Below are 22,547 nucleotides of genomic sequence, written 5' to 3' on the forward strand. Positions count from 1 at the left end.
TGGGAGAGTACCTTCGAAGACTAGAGGTATAGATCCGTCTACTAATACCAGGGTTGCCCACCAAGCAAGGGGTCGCTTGAGTGATGTCATTGATTCATCTCAAGTAAACTCATATTTCGTATTTTAAAATTATTTGCGTGTTTGTGGCGTCTCCAACATCTTTGTATTAAAATACCTGTATTATTTGCAAGGGTCAGCTGGCGTGTGTCGGATAAAATTGGTGTAGCGTAAGGCCTTGCGCATTGATGAAGGCTGGTCTCATGATGGTGGCCTCCCAATCCCTCCAAATCCCCTCGAAGGGATTGATGTTCTTGGTGACACCGTTATGGATTTGACAACGGAGTGCCTTCTGGAAATTAGTGTTTTTCCTTCGACAGTTCCTACTACTGAGATGGGTAAAAGCAAGGCAAAACTTTATGCTTATAGACGGTCGGGGAGTACTAAAGATGATGCAAAAAATTCGGAGGAAGATGAAGAGGGTTCAGACCAAAGTCTTGAAATTATGGAGGAAAGAAATGATGTCGAAGACGATGTTGGATGTGACGTAGTTAGTGTCAGGCCTTCTTTGTTGGATGCATCGAATTCTAGGGATGCATTGGTTCCTTTGCGGGCCAAGATTGGAGGTGGTGTCCCTGTTGCTCGCTTGTTTGAAGGTGGTTGTAGTTTTTCACATAGCGGTTGTAGTTTTTCACATAGCGATGTGCCTAGCTCGCGAGTTGGGAGTGTGAGTACACCCGTGAGCTTGTCATGTAGCGTTGACTCTTCTGCACTAATTTCTTTACATGCTTCTGTAACCTCTGCGAGGCTAGAGAGTAACGTGCCCACCATTCCTGCGAGCTCTGAAATTGGAGTCAATTCATCTATTGTTTCAACAGGTTCAGACTTGGGTGGTGTGTTCGTACGTGAGTTGTTTGGCTTTATTCAGAATGGTGCCAATGAATTTGGGGGTAGCCTTCAAAAGCCATCACTGCCAGCTATTGATGGAGATTTTACCTTTATTTATGCTAGTGATGGAGACTTTTCCCCTATTCATCTTCCCCGTGGCAGTGTGATTCTTAAAGGGATTAATGGGGAGAAAAAGTTACTAGATCTAGCTGTGTTGTTTGCCGGGGTGAAAGGAGAGTTAATTCCTTAACTACTCTTTGTTCTTCATTATAAAACCACCACTTTCATGCACTTGAGTAGTTCCTATCTCTGGATTTATTTTTTGAACGATTTTGGAGAATTCCTTAAGGAGCTTTACAAGTTATAACTGGAGAAAGCTTCTCTTGATGAGGTGTTGGCTCAGCATAATGTTTTGGGCAAATTTTGAGATGGCCGGATTAACCGATTAGAGGTGGGTTGGCTGGAAGATTGGTTATCTCTTCTTAAGTCTCAGGTTAGGAGGAGGATGACTAAAGTTGAGCTAGGTGAGGTATATAAGGCTTTGGTTGCTACTGTGCAAGTGGAGGAGGAACATAAGCTATCTTTTGAGTGAGCACAGAAAGACTTGAATGAAGTAGAGTTAGCGACTTCCAGCTTGCGAAAAAAGAAAACGATTCTTAAAGTAAGACTAGTGGGTGAAGAAGAAGGCCAGGGGGGAGAAGATCAAGCTTCTAGAGTCTCGATTTGATTTAGTTGGATCATAGCTTCATAGCATATGATAGACTAAAACTTATATGACAGTCTAAAACTTTTTGTATGTTGGAGATTTTTGCCTTTCTTTCTTTTTTGTAATTGAAAATCTTCAACTACTTAATGGAGCAACTTTATATTTAGCTACCTCCTATTTTCTTTTATTATTTGTGATTATAGTTAGAATAAGTGTGGAAAACGACAATATTTATTGACGAAGAAGCCCGAATAGGCACAATACAACTTCATGTAGTACATCATACATCAGTGGGTAATTTCTAAGGATGGTAAACCTTTAACTATTTCACATTGATAGGGCTTAGGAGGGTTTGAGAGTCAGGCTCAGAAATTCTGTAATAGCCATTTTCATTGACTTCCCTTACTACGTAAGGACCCTGCCACTTGGGTGTGAACTTGTGGATTGATGTTCTCCTCATAACATGAGGTATAGCCCGTAATACTAAATCACCTTCTTGGAACTATCTCGGGCGTACCAGAGTATTACAAGCTCTAGCTATACGGCTCTAGTAAATTTTAAGATTAGCTTGGGCTCTGTTCCTTCTTTCATCAAGGACTTCCAGCTCTGATGGTCTGGAGTTCGGGGTAGTTCCACTTCGGAGAGCCATACGAGCTGAGGGTATGGCAATTTCCACTGGGAGGACTGCTTCTGTGCCATATACCAACGAAAAGGGGGTCATCTGAGTTGGCTTTCATTTGGATGTTCTATATGCCCAGAGCACCATTGGGAGCACATGCGCCCAATCCCTTCGATAATCCTTGAGAGTCCTTGACCGGATTCTAAGGAGTGTTTTGTTCGTTGCTTCAGCTTATCCATTTCCCTGGGGATAGTAAGGCATTGATTTATGATGTGTGATGTCGTACGAGACCAAGAGTTGTCCGACTTGGCGGTTGACAAAAAGGGTCCCATTATCTTACTGGATTACTTTGGGTATACCAAAACGATATATAATGAATTCTTGAATGAAATTGGAGACAACGGCTCATGTTGCCTTTTTTAGGAGGATGGCTTCTACCCACTTAGTGTAAGTCTCTGTGGCCGCCACAATCCATACGTGTCCCTTTGATGGTTGAGAGATGGGGCCAATAAGATCCATAGCCCACGTGTTGAAAGGCCAAGGTGAACTTGAACTATGCAGATTGGTGGCTGGTGCGCGAATGAGGTTTCCATGGAGTTGGCAAGGTTTGCCACGTTTGGCATACATTTTGGCGTCTGCCTCCATAGTAGGCCAATAATAACATACATGCAAAAGATGTTGGAATAGTTTGGCTCCACCTTGGTGCTCCGACCCGTGAGCAAGTTCTAAAACTTTATAGATTTCTGCTCATAATAAGCAACGTAATGGCTTCCTGTCAAAGCCGTGCCTAAAAAGTTGCCCTTCTTGTAAAAAGAGTTTCGGAGCTCACTTCTTGATTATTGCAACTGCAGAGCGGTCTGGTGGCAATGAATCTTCTTTAAGGTAATCTATATATACCTGTGGCAAGTCAAAGGTGATTTCTGTGAAATTGCATTCAGCTTTTGGAGGAAATTCCTGGCATTTGGTGCACTTTCCTTGAAGGTCATTTGCTTCCTTGGCCATGGTAGGCCAATAGTATCCTTGTCATTGTAGCCTCTTGTAGAGGCTCACGTCTCCTATCCCGCAAGAACGATTATGAACCCCTTTTAGCTTAGACTTGGCTTCGGTAAGGTCGATGCATCGTGCTAACAAACCACCAGGCCCTCTGTAGTAGAGGCCTCCTTGGTAAATTGTGAAATGTTTGATTTCACTCAAAGGTAGTTTTCCTGAGGGAGCACGGAGCTCGTCGATGATTGGGGCTCTCCATTCAGTGAGTTCTTTTTTGGGAAAGATAGCTGTTACCGAGCATGACATGGAGCACTTCAGAACCTCTATCTTGGCTGATTCTTTCGCGACTTCTACCTTAGAAGCCAAGGTAGCGAGGGCGTCCGGGTGTCGATTGTTGGAGCGAGGAGTATGTTCTATCCTTACCATGTCAAATTTATCTGTCAATCTTTGGACGATGGTTCTGTATGAAGCCAAAGGGGGCTCTTTGATAGCATAGTCTCCATTGGTCTGCTTAACCACTAGATTAAAGTTGCATTTGATACATAGGAGACTTACTCCTAGATGGAATGCTTCCATAAGCCCTAGTATCAGGGCTTCGTACTCTGCCTCGTTATTAGAGCATTTGAAATCTAGTTTATACGACAAATTGACTTCAGTTTGATTTGGGGAAGTAAGGACTATTCCAGCTCCTTCCACTTTAGAGGTGGATGATCCAGCGAAGCTCAAACTCCATTCTCTTTCAGTGTTTACTTCAGCAGCTTGGAACTCATCTCATGGTAGTTCATCTGAGGGCAGCTCATGTTCTCAGCTAGAGAAGTGAGCCAACAGGTCAACCAGCATTTGACTCTTGATGGCCTTAGGAGCTTTGTAAGTGATGTCATATTCTGCTAATGAGAAGATCCAGCGAGCCGGCTTGCCGGAGAGTGCTGGCCTAGTGAGGAGGAATCGGATAGGATCACTCCTGGTCATGAGATGGATGGGGTAAAAAAGGAGGTAATAACGGAGCTTTTTGGCGGAGAAGACTAGGGCAAGGCAGTGCCGCTCAATGGAGGAATATCATATCTCAGTCCCTTGGATGACTCTGCTTATGTAGTACAGGGGTCGTTCAAGTCTGTCAATTTCCTAGGCGAGCAGAGCTCTGACTGATTTTGGCGTGGAAGTGATGTAGAGGAGTAAGGGCCACGCCGGATGAGGAGGAGTCATGGAAAGAGGGGAGGTTAAAGCTGACTTCATCCCTTCGAACACTTGTTGGTGTTGCTCATTCCAAATGAACCTGACATATTTCTTCAGTAATGAATTAAAGGGTTGTGTAATCTCAGCCATAGCTGGGATAAACCGTCTTAAGTAAGATGCCTGACCAAGAGAGGTTCTCAACTCGTCTAGATTTGTTAGTCGTGGCATATTTTTTATGGCGGCGACCTTTGCTGTGTCAAGGTCTATCCCATGGCAATGAATGATGCAGCCAAGGAACTTGCTGGCAATGACTCTGAATACGCATTGAAACGGGTTCATTTAGAGTCTATATTTCTTACAGTCAAAGACTCTGTGGAGGTCTTTAAGGTGACTACTCTCTTCTTTGGATTTTACTACCAAATCATCAATGTAACACTCCAAGGTTTTGTGCAACATATCGTGAAAGATGGCTGTGATAGCTCTCTAGTATGTTGCTCCCGCATTTTTTAATCCAAAGGGCATTACAATATAGAAAAAGTTACCTATGGGAGTGCGAAATGCCGTCTTGGGAGCATCCTCTGGAGCCATCTTGATCTGGTTGTAGCCGCTAAAGCCATCCATGAACAAGAACATATGGTGCCCCGCCGCTGAATCAATCAAGGAGTCTATGTTTGGGAGTGGGAACTCGTCTGTGGGGCAAGATTTATTTAGGTCTTTGAAGTCGACGCACACTCGAATTTGGCCGTTCTTTTTTATAACTGGGACGATTCTAGAGAGCCAGGTAGGGTGCTGGATAGGTTTGATAAATCCTGCTCCAAGCAGCTTGACCACTTCATCTTTGATGTTGAGCTCCACCTCTGGCTTATAAAATCTTACACCTTGCTTGGCTGGGCGAGCTAGGGAGATGACATTCAAATGATGCATGGTAACATCTTTGTCTAGTCCTGGCATTTCTTCATATGTCCACTCAAAATCGTCTGAATACTTCTTGATCAACTCAATGAGGGGCCCCCTTTGTTCTGCTAGCAAATCTTTGCAAATGAAGATAGGATGCCTGGGCGCTCCTTCAGGGGCAATGTTGATTTCTTCTAGTTCTTGGTTTTAGGGCCAAGGGTTGTCTTGTAAACACTCTAGGACAGGTCTGACCTCTTTCAATCCATCCTGCTTTAGGATTGTAATCGAGTTAGGAGATGAAATGACGTGAGGGATTTAACTTTTAAGCCTTCAGCTCCATCTAAAGGAGTTATTGAAGGACAGTTAGATTTGTTGACGTGTTTTCTGTTGTTGAAAAAGCCACAGCTTTTTTTTCTCATTCTATTCCTCTTGTCCCTGCTTTTTTATTCTTTGCCGTTGGAGGTCGTTGGGCTAGCATAGACAAAGCATAGCAACAGTTATCTTCTACACTTGGTTCACGATGCGTGATTGCTATTTCGTCTAGCTGGGGGTTAGCATTGGTGTCATTTGCCAACCCCACGCACCGTCATAAACAGTATATCACTCTACCATCCTTTGTTTGAAACCTGGTCACTTTAGGGAGCTTTCTTGAGGGCTCTGATTTGGTGAATGTCTTTCTATGAGGTGGTGATGAATCTTCTTCAGAGAGGTCATCCCAGTTGGGTATGAGAGTTCCTTGAAGTGGCAGGGGAGGTTCATCTTCATCGACATGATTGTAAAACACTACATCTGCCATGTGAGATTCATCTATTCGAAAGAGTTTTTGAGAGCCAGCTATGGCTACTACCTCATTATTGTAGATTGCTTTGACACATTGATGGTAGGTGGAGGGGATCACAGCATATCTGTGAAGCCAAGTTCTCCTTAGGAGGGCCTAATAGGTCATCTCTGCTTCTATAACATGGAACTTAGTGGTGGAATGGATTGACCCCACTGCTAAGTCTAGCTGGACATGACCTATGGTTTTGATTTTTTGACTTCCAAAACTGATGATGGAGATGGGTTGTCTGACTAAGTGCCTTTGTGAGATCCCAGTTGCCTAGAAAGTAGAATAAGGCATTACATTGAGTGAAGCCCCTCCATCCATGAATCATCTTTGAAACTCCATCCCATTGATGAATACTAGGACGTAGAGGGGACAGTTATATGGGAACAATACTTGTTGGTCTACCTCGGTAAAGGTTATCGCCAAGGAGTTATCCTGAAATACTTTCCTTATTGATCCGCTTACACTCATGCATACTTCACCATTTTGCTCCGCAAGTCTTAAAAAGGCCTTGGTGGCTTCGAAGCGTGTTGCCCAAGGCAGGCCAAATTGGTCGAAGAACTATTTGAACTTTTTTGATTTCTTTAACGCTATCATACGCCTGGTCTCAAAGTCTGGACCAGTGGGAGCTGCGAGTTCAAAGAACTCACACACCATCGGTTCTTCCATATCGTCATAGTGCGAAAGTATTATATCCGTCTTGCCGTTATCCTTGTGGCGTGGGAGAGGATCTTTCAAGACATCTTCTGTTTGGCAGGGTAGCTCCAAAGCATCGTCAAACATCATTTTTCGAACTATAGATCTAAGTGCTCAACATTTCGTGGTAGAGTGCTTGATGGAACAGTGGTATATGCAATAGTCTACTTGCGTTTGATCCTTTTTGGTGACAGGTCGCCTTGGCTCAGGGAGGTGAACCTTTCCATCCTCTACCCAGGCATTGTGGAGTGCTTGTGCTTCATCCACTGAGACAGGTAGCAGTGGGAGAACTTGATCAAACTTTCTCTTTTTTGCTTGTGGATCTCATCTTCCTCTAGAGGAGCCTTCAATTGCGTATACAACGTGGTTGCATCGGTTAGGCCTCCATAAGGAAGGTTGAGGTGCCATCGGCCGCCATGAGTGGGGTTGTGATGCTGCCATTCGAGCCCCTGATCTTACTGTGTCACTTATGTTTCGGGTTGCCGCACATAGAGCAAAAAAGTCAGGGAAGTGGTGGTTGACCAAATGGAGTTTATAAGTCGTGAGCATCCCTTTGATGCATATTGACACCAGTTGATGTTCTTCCATCGGGTCTTGAATGTCTACTGCTTTCTTCAACGTAGAAGAACTTGATATAAAACTTTTTTACCAAGTCCTCCCATGAAGAGATAGAGCCAGCGGCGAGGCTAGCATACCACGAGAATGCTCGATTTGTGAGGGATTTAGAGAATTCTCTCATGTGGAGGTTTCGGTCTTCTCGGTGAGCTCCAAGAGCATTAATAAAGCGTAAAACATGCTCCCTTGCATTCTCTTTTTGTCTGTTGAAACAGATAAACTTGGGTATGGTGTATCCTACCGGATATGGGAGACTTGTAATGTGAATAGGGTAAGGAGGATGAAGGTTCAATTCTGGAGAGATAGGAATGTGACCTTTGTTCGTCTGAATTAGATTGTGTATGTGCTATTTCACTATATCCAATGCTAATGATTGGGAAGGAGTTTGATCCGACAGAAGAGCCAAATAGCCAGTCAAAGTCAATGTGGTGGGAGCTCTGCTAATCAATATGACATGTGGTGAAGGTACTTGGTTGGGAGCTAATGGAGGGAGCAGGGCAACTGTTTGCCCACCTACTTGGGTTTGCAAGTTGTTTTGTGGAGCGGGGTTGGCTTCTGAGCCATTTTGGGCTAATGGTGGAGCACCATTTTGTGATGATAAAAGGGGGTTAGATGATGATGGGAGTGTAGGTGCCTTTTGTAAGGCCAGTAGGGTATCCATTAAGAGTTGCTAGTTCTGTTGAAGAGAGGTGACGCTTTCATTCAATACACGTAGTTGATTTGCTATGGCCGGTTGAGAGGATTGTTCCTCTGGAAAGCCATCGGAGTTGTGTTCCAAGGTCTCCACCAGAGTAGGTGAATGGACTTGAGATCACCGAAGGTGGAAAGAGGAGGTCAAGGCAAGCTTGGAGAGGGAGAGGTTGGCAGTGATGGACCTTGAACACTAATGTAGAATGTGAGAAGGAATATTTAAGTGTGAGACTTAGTGTGTTAGAATTATAGTGTTGTGTTGTGGTGTAGTGTCTTGCTGCATAAACGATACGTTATATAGGCCATAGGAGTATTGGAGCCCAAGCAAACTGTTGAATAGGTGGCTCATTTTTCTCAACTGTGCCAGAAGTGATATAAGCCTTTCTGTAGTCTGTGGCTTGACGGTAGGCGGAGAGCAACGTTTCATGGCAAGCGGAAAGTAACGTTTCGTATATACATCGGATGACATGAATGTAAAGCCGTTGTTATCTCTTCTCCAAGCCTAGTCGAGATGGAGTTGTCTTAGCAAGAAGACAACTATCTCCATGATACCATGACCTCAGCCGCCAGTACAATATCCTCTGATGATCTCGAACAGTAGTGCCTGGGTCCTGCTCCCAACAAAGGCAACCAAGTAAGTGAATGGGCCAGGGCCCACCTTAGTGTTTAGGAGAACCAGGGGCTCGTTTCCAAGGGACCAAGTAGAAGAATGGGCTACAGGCCTATCTCAATGTTTTGGAGAGCCAGGGGCTCACTTCCAAGTGACCAAGTAGGAGAATGGGTCGGGGCCTATAAGAGCCAGTGTTTATAAATCCAAGTCCAAGTGAACTGGAGGTTGATTATATTATTGTTTGGTCTTGGAGGGAGGTATGAAGGACCATGGGCCCTGCGGGGCCATGGTGCTGCCTGTTGCAGGGCTTTTCATATTTAGATATATTTGGGCTTATATGTATGCTCCCACTTAGGCTAAGCATATATTCTTGGTTTTGTGTGGTGCCTCGACATACGGCTCCCGTAGAGCTCGCCATGTGTAAAAAATATGACATGCCCATGTGGTACCTTATTGGTCAGTCACGTGGGTGGGTTTTGGTAATGTGGCACCCGTTGGGCTTGCCGCATATTAGGCTTGATACAAGTACCCACACTTAGTCATGGGATGTCGTAGTAACCCATGACCATGTAGCATCGCTAGGGACTCACGAGGAGTTTCTCCATGCATCAGAGGCTCTCTCTCTCTATGTTATTCTCTCCCTCTTTGCTATTCTCTCTATCTTTTTCTCTACTCTGAGGTTGTCTTAGCATTCTCCCTCTCTCCACATTTGCTGATCTTGTGCCATCTTAGTGCCTATCGTAATTTTCAGAAGTCCACAACTGATCACCTCACATACCATTATCCATAATATTCTCCACTTGAGAAAAATGGTTACTCACTAAGCATGGCTCGTTCGAGTCTTTCTGGTGAAACATGTTCAAACTCAATCTCCCCATATCTTCACTATCCACAATGTGCAAAATACTTATTCCAACTTTTGAGCTATGTTACATGGACTCTTCAAAATTAATCAAACACCTATGTTAGATACCTGACACCTAGACAAGGGTATGAGATATGTGTGTCTGATACTTTTCATCAAACACTTCTTATATGTTTGTATTTAACTCTATTATTATGTGTATAATTGCTATAAAATGAGTAAAATGTCTTTTTGATAATGTATGTTATGTATAACATCATTTTATCTTATATTATAGATTAAAAATATAAAAAATAAACCTTTTTTGTCCAGTCTGTGTATCTTTAAATTTGAGGTTTGATGGGCCAGACCTCTAAATACGCACCTGTACCCAACACTTGTACCTGAGTCCATGTAACATAACTTTTCAGTTGAGGCATCTTTGGTAAGCAACCAAACGAACGTATACTGCAAGGATGAAATCATCCTTATAGTGGATTTAGGATATTTAGGGTAAGGGTATTCAAATAATTGACTACTCGATCAACCTGATTCGAACCGACCAACCTATCTCTATCACGGATGGTTTTGTTGATTTCAATGGTCGGGTACGGTTAAAATCATTCAATTTTTCTTGAGATTCAGTCAAGTATCGGTTTTAATACAAACGAAATCATTTAACACAATCCAATCATATTATATATATATATATATAGATATATCCACGTGTTGCCATTTGATAGGCTAGTAATAGTACCCTTACCTTCCCAAGACATTGACTCTTATCATTCCAACGTTGCCATTTGATAGGCTAGTAAGAGTACTCTTACCTTCCCAAGGCATTGCCTCTTATCACTCCAATGTTGCCATTTGATAGGCTAGTAATAGTGCCCTTACCTTCCCAACACACTGACTCTTATCACTCTAACTTTTCCATTTGATAGGCTAGTAATAGTACCCTTACCTTCCCAAGACATAGACTCCAACTTATCCTCCTAAGACATTGATTGTTCGTAATCACTCCAGCTCACTATTTCAGACTCTATATTCAATACATCACTATCTCTTTCTCTCCCTCATCGTCTCTCATTGTCTCTCTCCAATTCAATTCACTCTCTCTATATATTCAATTCAATAAATACTATATTCAATTCTCTCTCTCTCTCTCTCTCTCTCTCTCTAATTTAATACATCACTCTCTCTTGTGTACTCAATTCATTATTAATTCTTCCATCATCTCTATCAAGAACCGTAACAAATCAAGACCTTTGAACTCCTAAAATTTCTCCAAACTCTCTTCGTCTCTCAACCTCTCAAGCACGGAGATCTTAGTTTTAATTTGCATCTTTGAAGATGTTATCAGGAGAGGAAAAGAAAGGAAAGCATTATGTTTTTGGAAGATCTGTTAGATCTAGATGACAACCATTGTATTATGGGGCTTTATCACTCATATTTTTGTTTTTTCTCTACTTTTTTTTATAGGCTTTTTCTCTACTCTTTTCATAGATCTGTGTATGTAAATATATGTACATATATGTATGCATAAAGTTTAAAATGGAAGGGAAAAAGGAAAATAGGTTAATCAAAACTGTTCGAAACCCACTTGCCGACTGAACGAGAGAGGCATTTGTCTTCGAATAGAACTGTCGTCAACATCTGTCATAGATATCTCCAATTTGATAGGGTCGATTTAAGTCACGGTTATACCTGTGGACCCGACCCACAAACAACCCCAATTCAGTGTTTGGACCCATGAATAGCCCTAGTTCAGTGTTCGGGTTTAGTAGCTTCTTCGAGCTTACGGATACGTATCTCGGGGTCGGAGACTTCAAAACTAAAAATTGAGAATATATGGATATGGATAGAAAATTTGGATACAGGTACGGGGATACGTTAAATAGTTATTTTTTAAATGTATTTATTATATGAAGATGAGTAAAATAGTTATTTTTTAAATATATTTTTTATTTTTTATCTTATGTATTATTTTTATTGATAATATTTTTATTTTTAATTGACATATATTTATATTATAAATAAATATGATTTATAAATAATTATTTTTATTGGTATATGACATATATATTAATTAAATATCTTTTGGGTGTGTGTGTGTGTGTGTGAGTGCCAGCGAAGATAGATCGAAGCTTGTCTACGGTGGTGCTTGTTGAAATCGAAAGGGCCACTCTAGTTGAAGTCGAAAGGGCCACGCTAGTCAAAGTTGAAGGGGAAGCCGAAGGGCGCGAGATCGAAGTCGTCAAACAAAGGATCGAAATAGTGACCAGGTTCTCTTCTTGCTCTCTCTTTTGTTTCTTCTGCATTTAGGGCAAAATGGAGTCGTATCCATTTGTAAATAGTCATATCCCTGCCATATCTCGTACCCGTACCGTACTGTGTCGTGTCGTGTCGTGTCGACCCGAGTACCTCCTAAATTTCAAAGAGTCTGTGTAACGTAGATGGTGGATTCCTCTCAATCCTTAATTTGGGTTATCTTTAGGATCCTCTTTCAACCCCACAACTATTTGTGATAGTCTTATTGAGCAAGTGGAGAAAAGATTGGTAGCATGGAGAAGACAATACCTTTTGAATGAAGGCAAACTCATTCTCATGAAGAGCACTTTAGGTAGCTTGCTCATATTTTTATGCTTCTATTCACTTTCCCAGTCTCAGTGATAGTGGTTAAAGAAGCTTCAAAGGGTTGTGGATTAGTACTTAGGTGTGGTCTACAATATTATAAGGGGCTTGTGAATTGCGCATTTTAGATACTTCAATTAAGAGCTGTAGGAAAAATAACTGTGGAGACATTCTTTAGTGGACAAATGCCTTTGATGTAGGGATATTCAATGTAAATATGGTTATGAAGTGGGATGGTGAACATCTAAGGATGTTTTGGTGTCCTATGGGATTGGTGTGTGGAAGGGAGTTAGGAAAGGATGTCCAAAGCTTTTCTCTTATGTGAAATTTGTAATTGTAGATAGAATGGGGAGTCAAATTTTGGCATGATATGTGGTGCAAGGATACTTCATTATTAGTGACCTTTGCTAATCAGGCTAGTGTTGCGTGCATAGAATGCTTCGGTCTTTAGGTTATATATATGAGGATCATTGATGTGATTATTATATGGGACCTCATACAAGATGGAATATTGGATGAAGTGAATGAATTTTTCAACTCCTTTATGAAAGAGTTGTCCTAATTGCAAGTAAAGATATTTTTGTTTGGAAACCTAATGGTGCGGGCGAAGGTGTTATTTTTCTTACAATGAATTCTTCTACCCTATCTTGACATTGGATAATTTGGGGAAGAAAGATAAGAATCGAAGAAGGTGGCACTTGTGTTTGATGTGGTGGTGCATTTGGAGTGAACAAAAACGTCATACATTTGAGGATGTGTAGATGGCAATATTGTAACAAACGCGACCCTTGATTAGCTTAAAACATGTGAATAAGGATGCCTAATTACATGTGCATTACATTATTTGAGTTTATATCTGTCTTTCGTAGAAAAATCTGTTTGCATTTTTGTTTCGTTTTGTGAATTGAGGACCTTATCGACATCTGACCACAAAATTGACTTAATTTATGAGTTATTTAGAGTTTTTAGAATTTTATGGTAGGTTTAATTGAAATTTGATTCGGAACGAATTAACTAGAATAAATAATGCCCATTTGATTAGTTTAAGCTAAGTTTGATTAAGTCTCCTTAATTAAGCCCATATAAGGCCACTATTATTGTACTTTACATATTTTTCCCTCACTCTTTGAGCTCAACATAACGTGAGAGAGAGGGGAAGAGAGCTAGAAATTGAGATCAAAGGAGGAAGATTAAGGCATTAGCTTGAACTTAGCTAGATTTTGAGAGTATTGTATTGGAAGCTCAAAGACATAGCAAGCTAGAACTCAATTGAGGCTCTTAGGTGAGTAATTGATTCCTAATCTTTGTATTTAAGATGTTAATGAAGAGAATTCAAGAGGTTCTTGTAACTATATCTGAGAATTGAGCTTAAGAGCAAGAATTGAGATCAATCCATGCATTGCATGCATAATTCAAGAGTTTTGAGTCCTATTTTCACAAATTCGTACATGTAAGTGCATATCTTTGCTTAGTCTTAAGAACTCACCATGATTTTACATGAAAACATTTCATCTATCCATGTTTTCAAAACTTTGAAGTCAAGATATTGCATGCATGATGTGTTTTCCATATTTCAAGTTCAATTTTGAACAATTGACATGCTTATAGGCCTTGGTTTTGAAAAATGATCTCTAATTCTTGATGTTCTGCAAGTTTCTAAATGTTTTCTTGAGTTTTTGGTCCAAAGGAGCAAGTTTGAAGGTTTAAACCCATGTTTTGCACCTTGAAGAGCAATCTGGAAATTCTAGATTCTGTCTCTCCGCTTGAGCGACAGAACCTGCGCTTGAGCAACCACTCTGTGATCTTGCACTTCCGCTCGAGCGACCAAGAGTTGGCTCGAGCGTGAAATGCAAGCTCCTAGAAGTTCATATGTTTTGTAGACCGCTCGAGCGACAAAAGTTACACTCAAGTGAAGACCTCAGTCACATGCTCAAGCGGCCGTTGAGTGGAAAATTCATACAACCAGTACTTTTGCAAAGTTTACAGATTACTCGAGCGACAGAAGTTGCTCTTGAGCGATCACTCACATTTTTGCATGTCCGCTCGAACGAAGGAAGTTGTGCTCGAGCGAGACCCCTATTTTCAGCAAGTTTTGTTAAGTGTTTTCTAGTGCATTTTTACATCCCCATTGCATCCTAGACATTCCTAGGCCAAGATTAAGACACAATAATGAGGTTAAGGGCTAGAAACACACTAAGAACAAAGTGAAATAAGTTAAGTACTATCCACGGGTGTGTTTCAATATGTGTATCCGTTTTGTGATTGTGTTGGTCACGCGCCGTAAGCTTTCCGATTACCTGCTCTGTCTATCTGCTATTGGAGCCAACTGTGAGTAATAACGTAGCAAAGCTATGTTCAAATTTATTTATTTTCTGTACATGAAATAAGATCTGTTCTATGTAATGTTATGTTCTGTACAATGAATGATTGTCTAATTCTGACAAGTATTCGTGGCAACAATTCTGAGGTTCAAGTATGTTATCTGTTCCCAATCCGAAGGTTCCTTTATGGAACTGATAAGCTATCTGTACCCGGTTGGAGGTTCCTTTATGGAATTGACAAGTTATCTGTTCCCAGTCCGGAGGTTCTTTTATGGAACTGACAAGTTATCTGTACCCGGCTAGAGGTTCCTTTATGGAACTGACAAGAATGACTTTTGATGCTTTGTATGTGATCTGTTGGCAGTAACAAACGTAAGATTAAGCATGAACTCTGATTTCTGTTATGACTTGAACAAGAATGTGAATATGAATTTGTTTCTGGTTACTGAATTAATTATGGGACATCATTCATTCAACCCTTCACTTTGTTATTATTCACTGGGTTTCTGCTTACTGTTTATATTATGTATGTAGGTGAGCAGGCGTGTGACCAAGCCTAAACTGCTGCTTAGAGAGTTTGTTTCAGCCAGCCACCGTGCCTCCCGGGGAGGTTCCCGTCTGATTTTGTGAACCATGTTGAAGACGTTTATAGTTGGATTTTTTTTGGTAGTTTCCTAGTGTATTGATGTGCCTTGAATATATTTTATATACCTATTAAGAAAGAAAAAATTATTTATTTGTATCCTCTAATTAACTTTATGGAAAGCCAACAGAATCATGTCATTTGTCAGAACCTTCACCCATACTTTTTGACACCTCCAACTAAGATGAGTTTGTCTCTTTTGTATTTTGGTAGCCTACATTGCGCATGGCCAAAACATCTCAAATGATTTTAAGCTGGTGTTATTTCTAAGAACGAAGCATACATTTTATTTTATGCTTTTATTGCAAAACCTTTTATTTATCTTAACGGCCCCATTTTGGAAACTCTCAATTTTGTAAATGTTGTTTTGAAACAGACCAAACAGTCTTCGATTTGTGAACCGCGCACCATAAGTGGCCTTTATAATTTCTTTACAAGATTTGCTTTCCTCATTTTGGGAATTTTATGGTCACATAACATTTCCAAAGTACTTTTCCATTTTATTCTTCATGCTTTTTAGTCTATAGGTAATGTCCTGATGGATAATTAATCTAGTGTATTGGAAAAGGGTCTCACTCACTTCAGCATCTCATTTTTTGGTAGGTAAATTTATAAACCCAACACCCCAATTGCAAGCCAGAATATTAATTGTTCTATTGATTTTTTTTGTTTGTTTTGTTTCATTCATCGAATGCGATCTATTATAATATTTGTTACCATTCGACCGACCAATTTCTTAATTGGAAGAAATTGGGCTGAAAGAGTAGATAATTCCATTCGAGCCCCGCTCTTTCTTCTTGTCCAATCTAAGTGAATGACAACCACCAATGCAGCAACCTCAATATTTATTTTACAGAACTAGAAAATCAATTATGTGGTTCTTTTCTTAATTAATTTGTCAGAGATTGTGAGCAAATCTCCACAATTTTCATTTTTTTTTCATTCATAAAACAATGATATTAATGATAATTGTGAGTTTGGGTGAAATGGATTGAAATTTTAGAATGAGAAAGAAGATGTAGAGAATATAATTTGAACTTAGAAAAGAAGATAAAGGGCCTTGAATATGAAGAATATATATAAGTGGTTTGAGTGATAAAAAAAAAAAAATTATTTTAGGGTTATTAGTAAATTTACATTAGGATATAATAGGAATTAAAATTTCAAAATTTTAATTAAGTGTACTAAATTATTATTTAGGTGCAAATAGAATCACCCAAGTAATTTGTGTAACAGCGTGGTCTAAATAACGTGGTATCATTATTTTATTTATTAATTGATAACAAATTAGACTAAGATTTGATATGACCGAATACTCTGCATTTCAGACTGAGCAAAAAGTAACTTTTCAAATTTCATTTTAATCATATGTCAATTAATAAATAGAAATATATATCACATCATCTCAACACATTTATTGCATAAAATATTTTTCTTTCAACCAGGCCTTTCGTTGTCATTATTGTTGTTATTTTTTGGTGGAACATTATTTTTGTTTTTTTAGAGTATTGTTCTCATTGTCAGGGAGAAAGATTTGTACATTCCATTTAACATTCTATTTATTTGAATGAAAATCGTTTTGGTGTCCAAAAATAATAAAATAAAATATATTTTTAGAAATGATTGCAAATATAAAACTAATATGCTATTGGTTGTATTAGTAGTGGTATTAGTACTGCGGCAGTGACGGTGGCAACAACATCTGCCTGTTGACGAAATGACAATAGTGAGGTGGCAATGGAGGTGGTAATGTAATGGCATTAGGTACGACTTTAGTTCAAAAAGCATTTTTCATCTTTCAAAAGATAAAATATTTTATGTCCAAATAAATTTATTTTTAGTTGATCACCAAAATTTGTTTTTTATTAATTTTCATTTTTTGTTACACTACACGTCAGAAAATACAAAATTTCTATATACATCTATATATATATATAGATTTACATTCTTAGATAAACATTCTATTTTATAGAAAATTAAAGGACCGATTGGAATATGAAAATGGCAATTGGGTTAAAGATCAACTTTTTAACCTTTTTAAGTCAAATCACCACTCTACGTCTTTGTACTTTAAAAATAAAAAATAAAAAATAAGCTTTTAACCTATTTTTCAAAATAAGTACTATTTTATGTTGCACCAGTACTAACATTAAGATGTGGGCTTGAGATCATTTGTCCCCAACCCGGTCTCATAAAGAAAAAATTATTGGTTGGTTTTAGGGCATCATGTGGTTATGTCCCCCAGCAATCACAATTGACCATGCCCCCAAATGCTCCTCAATCATCCAATACAAATTTTTAATCTCCACTCCCTCCACAAATCACAACACCATTGAGGCACCACGTGGCAGTGCCTCAAGACCAACTAATAACGTCTCCTCATAAAGCCTTTGAGAGTTTAGAAAACCCTTTTCCTTCCTAAATCTATTAACCAAGCACAACCTTATACTGTGTTTGAAGTATGAATTTGGGTAATGATTTGGAAAAGATTATGAATGAAATATAATTATATTTCACACATATTTTTCCTTTTCAATAGTGATTTCTATATTTATAAATGAAAAATGCTTGAAACACTTAATTTATCACCCCTAAAAATTACTTCTAATAATGTGTTTGACAAGTGTCAAATTTTGATTTGTCAAGCATTTCATCGTATGAAGTTTAATCTCAATGTCACACCATTAGGAGTCATTTAGGACTCATGACTTTATGCTTAGTGATTATTGTATGAGGGGGTTCAAGAACGTCGTTGAAAAATTCGAAGATATTTGAAGAAAATTTGAATTCTCTAGAAATGATGAGAGGCTTAGATTCTTCAATAGTCACAACTAACAACACAAAAGCAAAGAGATGATGGAGATAAGAGATTGGGTGAAGCAGAAGGCAAAGTAGTTAGAGAGAGAATAATGGCAAGGCTCTCCTATAGATCTCCCACTTTCACTCTCAAGGTTGATAATGGAGAAGTGAAATTAGTTCTTTCCCAAGAGTTATCTCTCCAAAATCCATCCCTTGTAAAGCTATGGGTGGGTGCTATTTATAGGCACCTCATGATGTAGAATGGAGCCCATGTGCAAAGCACATGGGGAATATTCTCTCTAACCACCTTGTCCAAAGAGGTGACCTCTCAGAGGATGAGGAAAACCTCGAAGAGAAAATCAACCTCTCGGCGAACCCTTCTTCTTAGCCACACCTAACCAATGATCCTCAATCATCCCAAAGGGTTAGAGGTAGTCCCAAAGGATGTCTTGTCACAGAAGGGTCAGGGGTAGTTCAAGAGAACGTCCTGCCGCGAATATTGTCGAGTCTCAGGGACCCCCTAGATCGTGCCACCTCGACCCGGGTATAGGCTAGTTTCACCGAAGAGTGAATTTATCTCCACTCACCATCCTCAGGATTGGGTCCTTTGTTCGGACTCTATTACATCCATGGTTCTGGTACATAGATCCCGAAAAGCTCAGGGTCCACAAGTGTTCTGGGACTCATTAATGGAGCGGCTTCCAGATTGCGTTTGAATCTGTTCGAAGCCAAGTGCTTCGGCTCTCTAGGTTCGTGGATCCGAACCCTTTCGAGTCCGGGCCCGAGTAAGTTTCTAAGTTTGTGGAACCAAACCCTTTCGAGGTTTAAAGCGATTCAGCCCATTTGATGGCGATAAATCCGAGCCCACCAATCTTGGACTTGCGATAAATTCGGGCCCACCAACCTTGGACTATTGGACCTAATTAATTTAGTGGGCTCAAATTAGCTTCTCTTACATTTGCCTCTTGCGTGTATGAGAAATTTTAGTTTTCTCAGACATGCATAGTTGCACCTTGTCAGCCATGCTTCACATTACGTCTTCAGGAATATTTGGTCTTGATAGAGTCTATGGATAAAGCTGAGGACTCACCATAGATTATGGGTAAAGTTGACAACTAATAAAGATAAGAATTTTTTTTTCCTCATTTTATTTTTTTTTTCTGTGTGCCATGATTGGCCAACATATTTTTGTGCCTTTTTTTTTTTTTTAATATGAATTCAAATCAATTTTTTTTTTGAACATACGAAGAATATATATTTTTTTACTCCAAGAAAAATAAAGCACCCATCATCATCATCGTCATCATTTTTCTATTGTTAAAAAGATAAAGGCCCACACCTTTTTTTTATAGTCAAACTTGACTTTACTTTCCTTAAACAACTTACAAAAAGATCAAATTCACCAGCATATTCGAAGGCCCATTATATATATATATATAATCAGAATTTTAGGAGAATATTCTAAGAATCGCACCCTTTTTTTTTTCTATTTAAAGAAAAGGACAAACCTAATCCATAGCTCCTTATTTTTTTTTTGGTTTGCTGCACAACCATTTCGCCTCTCTCTCTCTCTCTCTCTAAACCAAGAGACCAACCTAGCTTTCTTGCAAATAAATAAATCTTAAAAAGTTGGCCCCTTCTATCTATATATATATATATATTGCTTAAAGGTAGCAACACAAAGACCCACTCCACGATTGAAGGAAGCAACGCAGAAACCTGTAGTGATACCAAGAAGGCAACCAACGAGCAGCAATGCCCACATCTAGCTCGCACGGCTTGCTTCGCGTCCTCCACCCACAACTTCACCATTGTCTTTAGCCGTGATCTGGCCAACGCCGACTACGCCGTCTGTCGTAACTGCTGCAGACGTTGTGACCCAAGTTGCTGCTAGCTCACACGGACGCCAGCTCTAGTCCGTCTTCAGTGTCCTACTTCAGCTTGCAGATGCATTTATCTCAGAGATTCAGATATAGCGGAACTCAATCTTGCTTTCACAGATCTGTGGATTAGCTCTGTTCAACCCCACTTTCCCTTCTTTAATGGACCTTTATGCTCATAAGCTTGGATTTGTGAAATACATATTTGGAGTTTTGCAATCTTGTCTATCTCCATTGATTTATTGTTGCTATTGGAAGTAATCATAGCATTGTTTTGATGATTTGGGAATGATAAAGCATTATCATACTCTGTTGTTTATTTGTTTTGATTCAAAGGAGACGAACCTTTGACTGTCAAACTTATGAGCTTGTCCTAGGGGATGAATTTGTTGATGTTGCTCCATTCTGATAATGCCTGAAAATGTATGTGAAATTGATATTGCTCGTCTTGTTTGTCGGTTTTTTTATTTGAGGTGAATGAATTCCTGTAAGAATTCCACGACCCTGAGGTCCTCAGAACACACACTAATGAAAGCAAGGGTTGTCCCTCGGAAGTCCAAACGGAAGCAAGGCTGTTCCTCAGGAGTCCGAAAGTAGCACACACTCTACTTTGGCAAGAAAGATCCCTTCTAGCAGGCAACCGAGTCTTAAGGAATTGGTGGAAGCAAGGTTTGTTCTTCGAAAGTTTGAGTGGTAACACACACTCTACTTCAACAAGAAAAATCCTCAAAGCTCGCATTGATTGAAACAAGGGTTGTCCCTCAGAAGTCCAAATGGAAGCAAGGGCTATCCCTCAAAAATTCGGGTGAGAACTCCACGACCCCGGGGTCCTTAGAACCCGTACTAATGAAAGCAAGGGCTGTCCCTCGGAAGTCCGAGTATAAGCAAGGCTGTCTTTCGAAAGTCTGAGTAGATGCACACTCCCTTCTTTAGCAACTAAAGGAAGCAAAGTCTACCCCTCGGAAGTTCGAGTAGGAGTACACTTCTACTTCGGCAGCTAATGGAAGCAAAGGCCGTCCCTCAGAAGTCCGAACAGAAGCGAGAGTTGTCCCTCGAAAGTCTGAGTAGTGGCATACACCCTACTTCGGCAAGAAAGATAGATCTCTTGAAACTCGCTTCTTGTAAGAAGTCTACCACCTCGGGGCCCTTGAAACTCGCACTAATGAGAGCAAGGGCTATCCCTCGGAAGTCTAAACGGAAGCAAAATTGTCCTTCAAGAGTCTGAAAGTAGCATACGCCCTACTTCAGTAAAAAAGATCCCTTCTGGTAGGCAATTGAGTGTACCAAGCTCGCACTAACGGAAGTAAAGATTGTTTCTCGGAAGTACGAGCGGAGGTAAAGTTGTCCCTCGAAAATTCGAGTGGATGTACACTCTCTTCTTCAGCAACTAATGGAAGCAAAGGTTGCCCCTCGAAAGCCCGAGTAGGAGTACACTCTACTTTGACAAAAAAGATACTCGAAGCTCGCTCTGATGGAAGCAAGGGCTATTCTTCGAAAGTCCGAGTGGGAACACACACTCTGCTTCAATCAAGAAAGACCCTCGAAGCTTGCTCTGATGGAAGTAAGGGTTGTTCTTCAGAAGTCCGAATGGGAGCAAGGTTGTCCCTCAGGAGCTCGAATAGTAGCACACACCCTACTTCGACAAGAAAGATCCATTCTGACAGGCAACTGAGTCTTGAGGGCTGTTCTTCGGAAGTCCAAATGGGAGTACATACTCTACTTCAATAAGAAAGATCCTCGAAGCTCGCATTGATGGAAACGAGGTCTATTTTTCGAAAGTCTAAGTGGCAGCACACACTCTACTTCAACAAGAAAGATCCTCGAAGCTTGCATTGATGGAAACAAGGGTTGTCCCTCAGAAGTCCAAATAGAAACGAGTAGGGGTGCTCGCGGATTGGTTTTGTACGGTTTGCGAGTTGGTTTTGACCCGCCCGCATCTATGCGGTTTGGGAAAAAGTCAACCTGCGACCGCCCGCAGTGCGGTTTACGGTTTATGCGGATAGGGTTTGCAGATGTGCGGGCGGTTATGGGTAGTTTGCGGTTTACACTTTTTTCTTTAAAAATTAATTTTTGAATTTTTTTTTTCCTATCGAATTTAGGCATCAGATTCATTTTATATATTTGTGATCATTTGACAACCATTTTCTGATGAGTTTACAAATAAAAATTGAATATCAATGCATTAAATGAAAGTACCCAAAACAAAGAGACCATACACTAGCATTTTTGCCATGAAAAAAAATGTATATCAATGCATTAAAGGTTGTACTCAATTAGAATTGCCAGTTTAGTAATCAATAATCAAACTAGAAGTTCCATCGACCACCAAAAGGAAAATTTTATTAGGAAAAAGTGGATGAGTCACCAATGAAAATCATATAAGAAACCAAGTTTAGGACTTGTTAATTCTACGGCATTAAGAAAGTTGAGAAATACTTAAAAATAAGGATTGTAGTGTCATAGAGAACATAATGGTGCTCCTATTAAATTTACAAAGTTGGTATATAAATAATAATAATAATGATAATTAAAGTGCGGGCGGTTTTTGCGGGTTGCGGGTTTAACCCGCGACCTTCCCGCAACCAGCAAATTTGTCATATTTTAAACCGCATCCGCCCTTATTATGTTTGAGAAACCGCCCATTTATATGTGGGTTGGGCGAGTTGGGCGGGTTGGGCGGTTCGGATAAACCGTTGCCCACCCCTAGAAGCGAAGGTTATCCCTC

At 40.1% G+C, this 22,547-nt stretch overlaps 1 protein-coding gene across 1 annotated transcript; it reads right to left on the reverse strand.

Moving 5' to 3' along the window:
* Positions 1-3,233: 3,233 nt before the first annotated feature.
* LOC145802615 (uncharacterized) lies at positions 3,234-5,321 on the reverse strand. The gene is made up of 4 exons (XM_082895373.1): positions 4,913-5,321; positions 4,471-4,633; positions 4,024-4,158; positions 3,234-3,933 (listed from the first exon to the last, which is right to left on the reverse strand). The coding sequence occupies exons 1-4, from the start codon at positions 5,319-5,321 to the stop codon at positions 3,234-3,236; spliced, it is 1,407 nt and encodes a 468-aa protein (XP_082751499.1).
* Between the last annotated feature and the right edge of the window lie 17,226 nt (positions 5,322-22,547).

Source organism: Camellia sinensis, chromosome 11 (assembly GCF_055761805.1).
Source record: "Camellia sinensis isolate YWXY chromosome 11, ASM5576180v1, whole genome shotgun sequence".
Lineage (NCBI taxonomy): Eukaryota > Viridiplantae > Streptophyta > Magnoliopsida > Ericales > Theaceae > Camellia > Camellia sinensis.